We start from the raw sequence: 14,476 nt of genomic DNA on the forward strand, positions 1-14,476 counted from the left end.
GCGCATTTATAATCCGATTTCACTGAAATTTGACACAGTGACTTATGTTAGGCTTTTCGAGATCTGTGTCGTATATGGTTCAGATCGGTTTATTTTTAGATATAGCTACTAAAAAGACCAATATTTTGTTTTATACAATGGAACAATGACTTGTACTTATTAGTATTTGGGCCAAATCGGAACATATTTCGATATAACTGCTATGGGACATAAGGTATGCAATTTTCACCGGATTTTGACGAAATGTGGTTTACATATATACCCGAGGTGGTGGGTATCCAAAGTTCGGCCTGGCCGAACTTAACGCCTTTTTACTTGTTTATTAAAAATTTGAAAAAAACCCTCGAGTTCTTAAATTCGAAGCCCAGATACTCCATTGGGGTTAATGTTTGTTTTACTTCTTATGTCCCCTAAGCCCATGCTAACAATTTTTTGCTGCGCTAAGGAGAGTTAAAGACTTATTGAGCCATGTGTCAAAGCAAAAGCGTGTTCTACACCGTACTCAATAGTCCTTGGGTATGTAAATTGCAAATTGCTAATTTGCCCATGAACATTCCATTAAGGAACTGGGGCAAACTACTTACAAAACAATAAATGCTTTGGGTATGAAGGGCACCCTAATTAATTTGACAAAGGTGTTGATGAAGATACATGGTGTATCAGAAATCATGATCCATGATATTGTATGTTTAAGTTTGCAAAATACCAATCATTCGGTTCCAAAAAATTATTTTTTATATATTGAGAGAATTAAAAATACTCAAAGAGAGTACTTCACACATATAGTTAAATTTTCATTTTAGACATCGCTGGTATGGTTCGTCACTGTTTGGTGTTGTTGTAACGCATTTCCCGATTCATTCACTACGTGTTAGTCTGTAATATATGCTTTGTACTTTTCTAATACATTCAATGCCTATACTGCACCTTCTGTATTAATTAATATAAACATTCCAGGTCCAGATCCGCAGATCATGGTCCTTTTTTCGTTTGCGTGGGTAGTCAACGTTAGGGGAGTCTGTTTTTACAATTCTTTTGTTTCTCAGTGTAGTCATTATAGTTTTCCGGGTGCGGGTTACTGGTTCAGCGCCGCAGGCGCATGGTTTATGTGGGATCGCACATATATCCCTCGATATCGCGAGCCACTTGCTTCATGAACCGACGCTTCCAGCCGCCCCGAACCTGGGAACCGACGCTGATGTTGGCCATTGTTTATTTGAAGGCGCCAATAACTCGTCTAGTCATTAGGAGTGTCATTGACACTTAGTATATAAGTAAGAATCAGTGGCACTTTACTCCACACTGGAACTCTCCTCTCGAAATCGTTTACTGCCTGCGGTCCCATTTGCAGCTACTCCGCATTAATACAAAGTTTTCCACTATTGCTACCTATTGTTAGTGGAAGGCCATCGTAACGCAGACGTTAGCATGTCCGCCTATGACGCTGAACGCATGGGTTCGAATCCTGGCTAGAACAACAGAAGAATTTTTTAGCGGTGGTTATCCCCTTATAAAGATGGCGACTTTTGTGAGGTCCATGCCATGCCTACAGCACGCCGTTCGGACTCGGCTATAAAAAGAAGGTCCCTTATCATTTTGAATCGGAGTGCACTCAATGATATATGAAAATTTTGCTCCAGTTCCTTAGTGAAATGTTCATGGGCAAATTTGCATTTGCTTCCTATGGACGCGGTGTAAACTTCTCGATATACCCTGCTCCAGTTTTTCACAGTAGCTTAAATGGTAATCCTGTCTGCAAACATCCGTATAAAGACTATAAGCAAAATAACAATTCTTTCCACATAAAGGAAATTTTCGTCAAGTAAACTTCGTTTTGAAAAAACGTTGGAGTTTGTTTACGATAAAAGTACATGTTTTCGCGAAAGTCTTGCAAGTATTTGTGACATATACATTTTTTTTACCCTGACAATACCTTTCATTTTTGATAAACCGATTTTGCATATAGTGTTCTGTTATGACTTCCAACTGTGCCAAGCACGGTCCAAATCGGTCTATAACCAGATATGGCTCCTATATAAACCGATCTCTCGATCATCCTTGCTCGGCACCTAGAAGCTTTAATTTTTGCTGGTTTGACAGAAGTTTGGTGTAGAATGAAATTATGCCCTGCAACTAAATTTCTTTTATATAAATTTTAAGCAGAATCCCTGGTCAACTACCAAGATTCGGCCAGGCCGAACTTAGCACGCTTTTTAAACAAAAAAGAGAAAGATGTTTGTGATAATGTGTCTATACCAGCAACGAGCACACAATTGAAATTATGTGCAAGCCCATGGCCTTGCTTGGGATACTTTTCTTGTGTACGTACACAGTAGTGTGCAATATTGTGAGTATTTTTGGCCATTACTGGCCTATACGCTCAAAAACTCACTTATTCACTATAGTAGGATAGACACAAGAGAATAAATATTAGTCCAGCAAACGAATAACCATTTACAGCTAACGAAACACTTTTGTAATCGAAGAGTTTTTGGTTGTACAACAAAAGGAATGTTGTTTTGCCGTAGGCGATGCTGCTAAAGGTTTTACAATAAGCAAAGTTAATTATGTTAAAAAATGCAATGTTTATGGCTAACTTTTGATAAGTTGAAGGAAACGTTACACGATTACAATGAAAGAGAAACTTCGTGACAAAAGTATTTTATTTGCCACAAGAACTTTCCCAACGTTCAATTTTTTGCCTGTTACTTCTATATGGCTCAACATTGTAGCACCAATCGCAAGAACATTGTATACCTCACCACATTAACATTATTTTTTCCAGATACAATAATAAATATATTGTTAATAGCTATATCTTACAGAAGTGGAAACAGTACACCTCTTTTAGGAGTACCTTTACTGATGCATAAATGTAAACCTGCAGATCCCAAACTATCTTACGTTATTAGTGACTCTTAAACAATTTCCTCGATAGTCTTCGACATTTTCATTTAAGAGTTTCCCGGGAAATGTATGTATGCACGACTATTATTTGTGGGATATGTTAAATCTCATGTCTATACAGACAAGCCCGCTTCAATTGACCCATTGGAAGACAACATTGAAGCATTTATTCATGAGATACTGGCCGAAATGTTGGAAAGAGTATGTCAGTCACGGTAAACATTTGCATGAAATAATCTCAAACATTAAATTATATGCATCGTCCTATCGATTCAAATAAAGATTTCATGCATTTTTTGTAATTTTATATGTTTTTCTTTTGAAAAAAACTTTCCTATAGCTCTTAAAAAATCACCCTTTACTTCTGTCTTGCACAGATTTACTTTTGCACCTTTTTCTTCCAGAGCCAATAAAATATTGTAAAGTGGTGTTCCTCTGCTGATATATCTTTTTAGATCTGTAGATTCTAGGCCTGCCGTAATGCATCGTTTAGCAAGTAAGTTATTAATACACTTTCTAACGGTAGGCCTTTAATGTCAAGAAATGCTATCATTGTATGTTCCGAGAGAGAGAACCATCTATGCAGGCAACTAGGTCGTGAAGAGCTGTTTCAGTGGATTTGCCCTTCCTATATGCATGCTGTTGGCGAGACAGGCGATCTCAAGGAATCTTTGCCTTATGGCATGTTTCTATCAACCTCTCTAGAGTCTTCAGCATAAAGGATGGCAGACTAATAGGAAGAACATATTTTGCCTTCGTGTGGTAAGGTTTTCCCGCTTTTGGAATGAAAATGACTTTTTTGTCCCTCCATCCCACAGGTATACACGAAATGCTGATACAAGCACGCTATATCTCTCCACCTATCGTACACACCTTGTAATTCAACCCGTGATACACCATCAGGGACTGGCGACTTAAATTTTTTACCGCCCAAAGGATTTTCGACTCAGACATAATTTTTCCAATAACCTCCGACGAATGCATATCAATGAAAACCTGGAAATCTGGCGCCACGTTGTTTGTTGGAAAGTTTCCGGGAAAATGTATATCAACGAGTAGTTCCAGTGTTTCCTCACCAGACATTGTCCATACATTCTCTTGGTCTCGAGGCACCTGCTGGGTTCGAATCCTGGCGAGAATATCAGAAAAAAAATTTTCACCGGTGGTTATCCCCTCCCAGTTCTAGCAACATTTGTGAGGTACTATGCCATGTAAAAACTTCTGCTCAAAGAGGTGTCGCTCTGCGGCACGCAGTTCGGCTTGGCTATAAAAAGTAGAACCCTAATCATCGAATCGGACAGCACTCTTTGATATGTGAGAAGTTTGTCCCTGTTTCTTAGTGGAATGTTCATGGGCAAATTTGCATTTGCAATAGGTCTCGAGGATAGGAGCCTCAGATGTATCCTCCACAAAAGGTGCAGAATTCCACCCAGGATTTATTTTGCGCCTTTCTCAGCTCGCCTTCTACTTTCTTAGCTTAACCAGCCTTAAAGACGTCCCAATCGTGTAATGCCCTTGTGATTTTTAGCCACGTTGAAGAGTTTACTGAAGAGCTCTTCCTTAGACCAACCAGTTCTGGGATTGGCCATGGCGGTCACTGTTTGCTCCTTGGTTTGGCTCAAGAACATGCTGACACAAGCGAGTCATTCGGGGCCTTCGTGATCAGCTTGAGCCATACGTCGATATCCTTCGAAGTTTCCACTTCCTGATATAATGAAGACCAGAGAAGCTGTGGTCATCCAACACTTCCTAGTTGTATATCCTTCCGCTTATTCCTGGTAAAAAAGTCGTGTTTTCCCCTTTATTACAAATCGCCAGACTGCACCTTATAATATATTCGATAAGCAGCTCACCCCTTTCGTTGATATCCGAACATCCCCATATCTGGTGATGTGCATTAGCATAATTTCCTACAATACGGCTCTTTTTCCTGCAGAAGCAGCTTCAACCAGCAACTTAGGCTTGAAGGCGGCATCTCTGAACGTTTTGCCATGCAATGGTGGATATTTATCCGCAGAAACTGACCTATAGTCAGGATTCAGAATTTCCACCACTGTTGCATAAGCCTCGTCTTCTGAGTCCGCCAGGAGCTCATCCTAAAGATTCGTTCGATATAGTCATGATAAGTTTCCTAACTCATCCAGGGGCAGTTGAGAAAGCATTGGATCCACTCTTCCTCAAGACACTGGACACTTAAGGTGTGGACGATTCCTCCTTGATGCTTGTTGTTGTTGTAGCAGTGTGTTGTACACTGAGGCGGCAGCCCTTGCCGATGAAGGACTTCATCGGGTCAATCCGGTACGTACAACCGGCTGCCTTGGGATTGGTGATGATGCTTCATTAGCTGCTGCTGTCGAAGCACCTTTTGAGTTCCGTCCTTCCCCGATGGCGCACACCTTGAACCCAAAAGTACCGAATGGTCTATCCACACAGGGCTTGTCGGGTCCCGCTTCAATGCCTTCCCCTCCTGTTTTGATCGTGGCAGGGGTATTTTCAGTCTCCTGCATTCCGCGGTTGATAGTTCCTCAAACAAGTTTTCAGCAACAAAAGACGAGTCATCTCCTCATACCCCCACCACACGGACGAGTAGATCGACTGAAAATTTCAGGACGATAAGAATATATACGTTACAGGTTCGCAGATAAATACTTCGAAGTGTTACAAACGGAATAACTAGATAAGTATAAACCCCATCCTATGGTGGTGGGTATAATAAATGGTCCTAATACAAATGCACCCCATTACAAAAATTTTTCCTACAGTATTTTATACCCACTACTGTAAGATGGTGATCTGCGACTCTATATAATGTATGTCTATTTTCTGCATCGCTGTGAGATTCTAAGATTTCCGCTTGAAATTTTTCACACATTTAAACTGTCTATTGACCTAGGTTTTGGGGATTGTAAATGAGCCTAATCATTTGATGTTTTAATATAGCTTCCATATAAAAGGTCCTTTGACGGGCTTTTTTAAGGTCCTGGTTCATAAGTTTCAAATTTTTTACGTAGTCTACGTTAAGGCATTCCAACACCCCCACAAAACATATTCTATATATATATATATTACTATAACTTTTTTAGGACAACTCTATGCTTGTAGTATTTTTCTACCCATTTGGAGTTAATAGGTTATTATTTCGTTTGCTATCAATTGGTTATATTTGATGGTCAATTTGAGTGTCATATAGCCAATCCCATGGCAAGTAATTCTCTTTGATACATTTCAGTTTCCATTTGAATGAGTTGGCGAAGGAGCTCTCGACGGGCAGTAACCAAAGCAACTTTGGCTTCTCTTAATTCGTTTTTAATCTCTGCCACCAAACCGACAATGCCACATCTCTACATAGAAACATTGCCACTATCCCTAGCAGGCATACGTTGCAGGATGTTGTATCTGCGAGGTGAAGGAGAATGAAGTTTAAACAATAATTAATTATGACGACGACTCATTTTTGCTTGGATTGCCTTACATTTCAGACTCTTGATTCATAATGATGGTCTTGGCGTCCTTGGGTACCGGTTGCTGTTGACATTTGAATGAAATAAGCGTCTATGAAATATTCCCTGCAGCACATGGAATAAGGAAAATTAATTGTAAAAAAATAACAATTTAGCCCGTTTTTCCTTTGACAGTTTTTCGGAAAAGTACCATTATACTTTATTTCATAATTTTTTGTTTTTGTTTGTCTGCATGAAGTATTTACTTTCATTCCTTTTCCCTTTTTATACCCTCCACCATAGGAGGGGGATATACTAATTTCGTCATTCTGTTTGTAACTCCTCGAAATATTCGTCTAAGACCCCATAAAGTATATATATTCTTGATCGTCATGACATTTTCAGTGGATCTAGCCATGTCCGTCCGTCCGTCCGCCTGTCTGTCGAAAGCACGCTTACTTTCGAAGGAGTAAAGCTAGCCGCTTGAAATTTCGCACAAATACTTCTTATTAGTGTAGGTCGGTTAGGATTGTAAATGGGCTATATCAGTCCATGTTTTGATATAGTTGCCATATAAACCGATTATGGATTTTGAATTCTTGAGCCACTAGAGGGCACAATTCTTATCCGAATTGGTTGAAACTTTGCATGAGGAGTTTAATTATGACTTCCAACAACTGTGCTAAGTATGGTTCAAATCGGTCTATAACCTGGTATAGCTGTCATATAAACCTTTCAGGGGACTTAACTTCTTGAGCGTCTAGAGGACGCAATTCCTATCCGATTTGACTGAAATTTTGCACTACGTGTTTCGATATGACTTCCAATAACTGTGCTAAGTATGCTTTAAATCGGTACATAACCTGATATAGCTGCCATATAAACCGATCTTGAATCTTGATTTCTTGAGGCACTAGAGGGCGCAATTCTTATCCGATTTGGCTGAAGTTTTGCATATGGTGTTTGGTTATGACTTTTAACAACTGTGTCAGATATGGATCAAATCGATTAATAACCTGATACAGCTGCCATATAAACCGATCTGGGATCTTGACTTCTTGAGCCTCTAGAGGGCGTAATTACTATCCGATTTGGCTGAAATTGTATTGTTGAAATTGAAAATGTATAACGGCTTCTCCCATGACCTTCAACATACTTCTCAAATATGGTCCGAATCGGTCTATAACCTGATACAGCTCCCATATAAACCGATCACTCTATTTTACTTCTTGCGCCCCTAAAGGGCGCAATTCATACACAAATTGACTGAAAATTTACACAATGATTTCTACTATGGTCTCCAACATTCAATTCAATTATGGTCGAAATAGGACTATAACTTGATATAGCTCCAATATTAAATCAATTATTTTCTTTTATCCTTTGGTTGCCTAAAAGGAGATATCGGGAAAAGAACTCGACAAATGCGATCTATGGTGGAGGGTATATAAGATTCGGCCCGGCTGAACTTAGCACGTTTTTACTTGTTTCTCCCTTCTCTCTCACTCTTTTTTTACGCTTTATGAGTTGTCTAGCGTGGGAATCCCTTTATGGGGTAGATTGGCTCAAGTCGACATTTTCTAGGGTTTGTGTCTATTGCAAATAAAAATTTCATAATTACAATTTGTCACGGCGTTTTTATTTTACAAAGATTATTTTATTGTTAAAGTATTGTTCTCTTGCTCTTGTAAAGGAGGAAGGGGGAGCGATTGTTTGGAAAGTATATTACGATACACAGAAGCAGATTATTAGGAAAAATGCTAAGAGGTATAAAATGTTCTATTATTATTTAATATCACATGCAATAAATGTCACATGCACATAGCATAAAAACAATGGAAAATGTGTTTAAGACAGGGCGGAAATATTAAGTCATAAAATAATACCAAGTAAAGGGTGATTTTTTAAGAGCTATAGGAAAGTTAAAAAATACACATACAATTCAGAAAAATGCATGAAATTTTTATTTGAATCGACAGTACGGTCCATATAATTTGATGTTTGAAGATTATTTCATGAAAATCTTGATCGTGACTGCTCCTAAAATGGTCCATCCACTTAGTCTAATTTTGAAATTCTCTTTCCAAGATTTCGGCTGGTATCTCACGAATAAATGCTTCAATGTTGTCGTCTCTCAATAAGTCCATTGTTACGCGTGCTATGTGCCATGTGGCATGCGCTATCATCTCACGATAGCGCTCACCATTCACAGTTACGTTACGATTCACATCGTCTTTGAAGAAGTACGATCCAATGATGCCACCAGCCCATAAACCGCACCAAGCTAAATGGGTTGAAAATTGTACCAAAATCCCTACAAGTGAAAATCTAGCGATTCATGTTCATAAGAGCTGTATCAAAGTCTGAACACATTTTTACCAAAAGATATTGCATTTATCTTTGAGCTATAAAAGTGGCATTTAAAAATTGATTGGATGAAATATAAAGTCGGGGTGTTTTTGTAATAAATGCCACATTAAAGTTTTCTTTATTTACCTATTTTGAGCTATGACAGAAAATACTCAACTGGATTCCCTAGAAATCACTATGTCCAATTTGGACGTTATGTCGACGGGTTCTTGCTAACCGGTACAGTCTATTGAATATTCTTGGTCGTCGTAAATATCTTAGACGATTTACCCATGTCCGTCCGTCTGCCTGCTGAAGTTTAAGATATTGAGCTGAAGGTTAGGTTAGGTTAGGTTGAATGGGTTGCTCACCAAAGGTGAGTTAACTCAGAGGCCAATTTGGAGTAATGTGATACCTTAGAAAGAAAGAGAAGAGAGAGAAGATGTGAGTCTTCGGACCATGTCTAGAGGTATTACACTTAAAAAAAGAAACAGGAGTAATGGATAACCTGAGCGTGGGTGAAACGCCCATCCCCATGAAAGCACGTATGTGCCTTCGTCGGATCTCATGGCACCCCCCGCCGTAACCATCTCAAAATCGCCCAGATCGCAGAAAAACCGGGTTGCTAGAAAGGAGAGCCCGCGTCCTTGCAGTCCCGGACATGAACATAGCAACAGCTTGATAATCTTCTCCCCATCCTCATCAAGGCAACTCCAACAGTGGTGATTGTGCGGTATTCCCATGCGAGCGCCCATGCGGCCTGTGGCACAGTGTCCGGTTATGACCCCTGTGAAGGTATTCATCGATCTCTTATAAAACGCCAGTAACTCCTTCGTCCTCCTCCGATCGATGACAGGTCAGAGCTCCCTAGCAGTCCGGCAACCATCCGCTGAGTCCCATCTTGCCACCGACACCGCTCTGGCCTTCTCTTCTACTGAGTGCAGTAGCTCGACAAATAGCACTTAGGTAAGACCGGTGACAGGTTTGCGCGGCGCAGACAAACCCCTCCTGGCGTATTCATCCGTCCTCTCATTCCCTGGAATCCCCTCATGTCCGGGAACCCATGTCAGCGTCACATCGTGGACTTGGAGAAATTCCAAGCAATCCGCCACGCACCTCAACCTCACCGTCCTCGACCCCTAGGTCTTAAGCGCTGCCATACTGACCATATAAATCCTGAGCTTCGAGGGCGGTAAATCCCTTGCCAGAATTTCTCTTTTGGCTACTGTAGTAGCACATCTTAAGCATCTCTGCCTTAAAGGCCGTATACTCGTCCGGCAGTCTCAGCGACACGTCGATTTTGAGTGCGTCGGAGTAGACCCCAATCCGGTCCCTGACTCCATTACTGAGTCATCAATGAAGTTCGAGATCTTATACGGCCCTCCACCATACCAGTACTCCCTCCCCATTACCTCCCTTTCGAAAACGCCAGATCTCGGTGGGCAACTTCCCAAAAATACCATCCAACAGAGGACACTTTCACCGTTTTGGGCAATATCGTTATCAAATAAAAGGTATTTAAAAGTAGCGTATAAATCTGACATAAAAATGTATTCGTTGGTGTCTAAGAGGCCTTCGCAGCACCCAGCAGGACATATTTACCGACACTATGGATATCAAATGAAAGGTATTTAAAAGTAGAATAAAAACCTGATATAAAAAATTATTGCATTGGTGTCAGAGTCGCCTCTCCACCCCTAAAATCCCTCAAAAGGACATATTTATCGATTAGGACAATATGGATATCACATGAAAGGTGGTTGGAGGTTGAGAACACATGTGTTATAAGAATTTTGTCCAAGGTCCAAGGCATTCCCAACCGCAAAAAAACCCAAAACGGACATGAAATTCCATTGTCACAAAATGGATACCAAATGAAAGGTCTTTGGGAGTTCACTACGAATCTAGTATACACATTTGGGACAGAGTCTGTGACCGGCCCACCGACTAAATACCCTTCAATAGGACGTGTAGTTCGCTCCGGATAATATGGGAATTAAAAGAAAGATCTATGACAGTAGAGCTCGAATATAATGTTCAAGTATTTGGGTCACTTCCTGCCGCTCAGCAGGACACGTAGATAGCAAAAATAAAGGACTCAAATAAATTGTCTTTTGCGTCTTAGCGTCCCCTCCTTTCATTAAAAACAACTCCAAATTCTCATGTAGGGCGATAGAGAATATATTGTACTCAAATGAAAGGACGTGTCAGAGGGCAATCCCCTTCGCCCTATCCTACCCAAAAAAAGATATTAACAAGAGCGTGCGAAGTTCGGCCGGGCCGAATCTTATATACCCTCCACCATGGATCGCATTTGTCGAGTTCTATTCGCGGTATCTCTTTATATCAAGTCATTGTGTAATATTTCAGTTCATTCGGATAAGAATTGCGCTTGTAGGGGCTCAAGAAGCAAAATTGGGAGATCGGTTTATATGGGAACTGTATCAAGCTATTGATTGATTCAGACCATATTAGACAAGTATGTTGAAGGTCATGAGAGAAGCCGTTGTACAAAACTTCTTCCAAATCGGATGAGAACTGCGCCCTCTAGAGGCTCAAGAAATCCAGACCCAAGATCGGGTTATGTGGCAGCTATTTCAGGTTATGTATCGATTTTCGCCATACTTAGTACAGTTAGTGGAAGTCATAACAAAACACTACGTGCACTACGTTCAGTCAAATCGAATGAGAATTGCGCGCTCTATTGGCTCAAGAAGTCAAGACCCAAGATCGGTTTATATGGCTGCTATACCAGGTTATAAACCGATTTGAATCATACTTAGCACAGTTATTGGAAGTGATACCCAAACACCACGTATGCAAAATTACAGCCAAATCGGATAAGTGTGCCCCCTAAAAGCTGAAGAAGTCAAGACCCCAGAACGGTTTATATGGCAGCTATATCAGGTTATGGACCGATTTAGACCATAATTAGCACAGTTGTTGGAAGTGATACCAAAACATCACGCGCAAAATTTCAGTCAATTCAAGAATATATATACCTTATGGGGTGTTAGACGAATATTTCGAGGAGTCACAAACAGAATGACGAAATTAGTATACCCCCATTCTATGGTGGAGAATATAAAAACCACAAAATAAAATACAAAATGAAATTGTTTCTATGTAAAGATAAAACTTGAAAGATATTTTTTTCTAAAGGCAACATGCTCAGGCATCCTCGAAATAATTTTTCAATAAAATCTTTTGAAACGAAAACATTTTCCTAAAACTTTGAACATTCTTGAAAAAATAAAAAAAATTTCTTTTTAATTCCTAAGTCACAATGTATTTACAACAAAAACAAAATCATGTTTTTAATCTTTTATAACCATTAAGCGAAGAAAGGTGGATTTAATTACATTGAAATTTTGGACATTTTTCCACCCGCTCGTATTTAATGGGTTTATGACATTTTCTTTACAAACCGAATCACCCAGATTAACTTACATTTTGTAATATGATAACTTGTTATACTCGTATTTATAAGAAACTTTTGATGAAACTAAGTAGACTAGCTTGTTCCTTTAATGTTGTTTGTTTGAAAAATATAATAAAAAGAGTCAGTTTGTTGACAGAAGCTTTACAATTCAGGTGTGGGGTTCCCAAAAAAAAAAAAAAAAAATAAATAAAAAAAAGAAGACTCAAAAAAAAAAAAAAAAATTTGTTTTTTTTTTTTTTAAATATGGATTCACGCCCTACTCGAGAAAGAATTCTTTCAGCTTTGAAAGCTTCAAATGTGGAATTTCCAGAAACAGCGTCAATTGCACAATTGAGAACATTATATGATTCTTTGCAAGTTAACGGTGGTCCATCAAAGCAGACTGAATTGCCTTCTGGAAATGTGGTTTCTTCTGATTCTGCTGGGAATTCATCTGTAACTGTCACTACAATGTCATCCAATACTTTGAATGAAACTCCCGTTATTAATTCCGCAACTGCCGATCCTGAAAATTTGCTTCAGTCATTTCAATGTAATGGTGAGTCCACAAATCAAACTGAATTGGTTCTTGGAACTGCCGCTTGTTTTTCTGCCGCACGGACTTCAACCGATTTAATATCTAGAAATACATTGAGTGTCGCTTTTAATAACAGCGAAATTGGCGTATCCTGTGCAAATCTTCGGCAAACACAGACTTCAGTGCCTCCTTCCGTAATTTCTTCCGTACCTTCCGTCTATAATTCTTCTGCTTCCGTTCCTGTAAATACAGTTCAAAGACAATTTCCTGGTACTTCAGGGACTGCTGCTTCTGTTTCTGCCGCCCGGACTTCATCAGTTATTTCCGATTTAATGAATACAAATACATTGGGTGTCGCTTTTAACAATAGAGCAATTGGCGTGTCCTGTGATGTTCTTCCGCAAACACAAACTTCCGTACCTCCTTCCGTATCTTCTTGTGTTGTTTCTTCCGTACCCTCCGTCAATTATTCCTCAGTTTCCGTTCCTGCAAACTTACTTCGAGGACAATTTTCTAGACCTTCTGTTCCATCACAGGTAACAGACCCTTTCATTCGTTCAAGCGTTTTATCCCGTGAAGCTGATGAACTAGAGAGTGAAATTAGAGTTTTGAGATTGAAGCAAGAAATGTTGGCTCTTCGAAACCAAATTGAATCTTTAGAAAACGGTGGAAAAAAGGTTTCTACAAATATCAATTATGACGAGCTCTCTATGATGGTTCCGAAATTTTCTGGGAATGATGGACGAAATATTGAAAAATGGATAAACTCTTTTGAAAGCTACACTATAAATATGACTGACCAAGAAAAATATATGTGCTTAAGATATTTGCTGGTTGGAACTGCGCGAGAGTTCATGGAAAATTCAAATTACAAAGAATATAAGGAGTTGAAGAGATCGCTCTTAGACATTTTCAAGAGAACGGTAACGCAAGAAGAAGTTTATCAAAAATTGCGTTTGCGCAAGTTGAAGCCAACAGAGCCGTGTATTGCCTATATAGTAGCAATGCAAACTATTGCAGCAGAAGGCGAAATCAACGAGCAAGAACTGGTTGACATTATAATAGACGGAATGGAAGATAAAACCAACAACATATCCATTCTATACGGATCAAACTCATTACAAGAATTGATGCACCAAATAGATAGATACGAGAAACGCAGGTCAAAAACAGTCAGTACTTATAAAGAAGGCCGTGACAATACTAAAGGCATACGATGTTTCAATTGCTCTCAATTTGGACATATGAAGAACACCTGCAATAAGCCTCGACGTCCACCGGGATCTTGTTTCCATTGTTTCCAAATGGGACATTTTTACAAGGATTGTCCTAAAACGATGAATGTTACTGCTCCCATATTTTGTAGTAATGATATTGTAGACACAACACAAATGGTAAGTGTGGCCTTTAAATATTCTTGTGGATCCAAATATACTAATTCTGCGAATATTTCGTGCTTGATCGATTCCGGTAGCCCAATTAGTTTGGTTAAGATGTCTTTATTACCGACTGGTGTGATACGTTCGAAGAATTTAATACCAACTTCGTATGTTGGAGTTGGCAATTCCCCTTTGAAAATATATGGAAATATTTCTTGTTTAATAAAATTTAAAAAATCGTCTAAACAAATAGAATTACTTGTTGTTCCGAACGAGAGCATTCATGTTCCAATGATTCTTGGACGGAACTTTATGCATGCATTTAATGTAAAATTACTTCAAGTCAAGGAAACTACGAATGATATAGAAGTATTTGAATCCACAAGAAAAATAAATGACAATAATAATATAACCTCGGTGTCTACACCATCTACGATAAGCA

General features: G+C 39.2%; 1 protein-coding gene and 1 long non-coding RNA gene across 2 annotated transcripts; one reads left to right on the forward strand and one right to left on the reverse strand.

Moving 5' to 3' along the window:
- Positions 1–5,968: 5,968 nt before the first annotated feature.
- LOC131994297 (uncharacterized) lies at positions 5,969–6,534 on the reverse strand. Its single transcript, XR_009396607.1, has 2 exons — positions 6,380–6,534; positions 5,969–6,303 (listed from the first exon to the last, which is right to left on the reverse strand). It is a non-coding gene; the product is annotated as an uncharacterized LOC131994297 (long non-coding RNA).
- Positions 6,535–12,373: 5,839 nt separating this feature from the next.
- LOC131994324 (uncharacterized) lies at positions 12,374–14,217 on the forward strand. Its single transcript, XM_059361094.1, has 2 exons — positions 12,374–14,049; positions 14,130–14,217. Exons 1-2 carry the CDS (start codon positions 12,382–12,384, stop codon positions 14,136–14,138), a joined length of 1,677 nt encoding a protein of 558 aa, XP_059217077.1. The 5' UTR covers positions 12,374–12,381; the 3' UTR covers positions 14,139–14,217.
- Positions 14,218–14,476: the final 259 nt, after the last annotated feature.

The sequence above is a fragment of the Stomoxys calcitrans genome, chromosome 1 (assembly GCF_963082655.1).
Source record: "Stomoxys calcitrans chromosome 1, idStoCalc2.1, whole genome shotgun sequence".
NCBI classification, from domain to species: domain Eukaryota; kingdom Metazoa; phylum Arthropoda; class Insecta; order Diptera; family Muscidae; genus Stomoxys; species Stomoxys calcitrans.

What these genes read in the sequence shown, in the direction of transcription:
- LOC131994324 (XM_059361094.1), top strand. Translation starts at nt 12,382, where the DNA reads ATGGATTCACGCCCTACTCGAGAAAGAATTCTTTCAGCTTTGAAAGCT.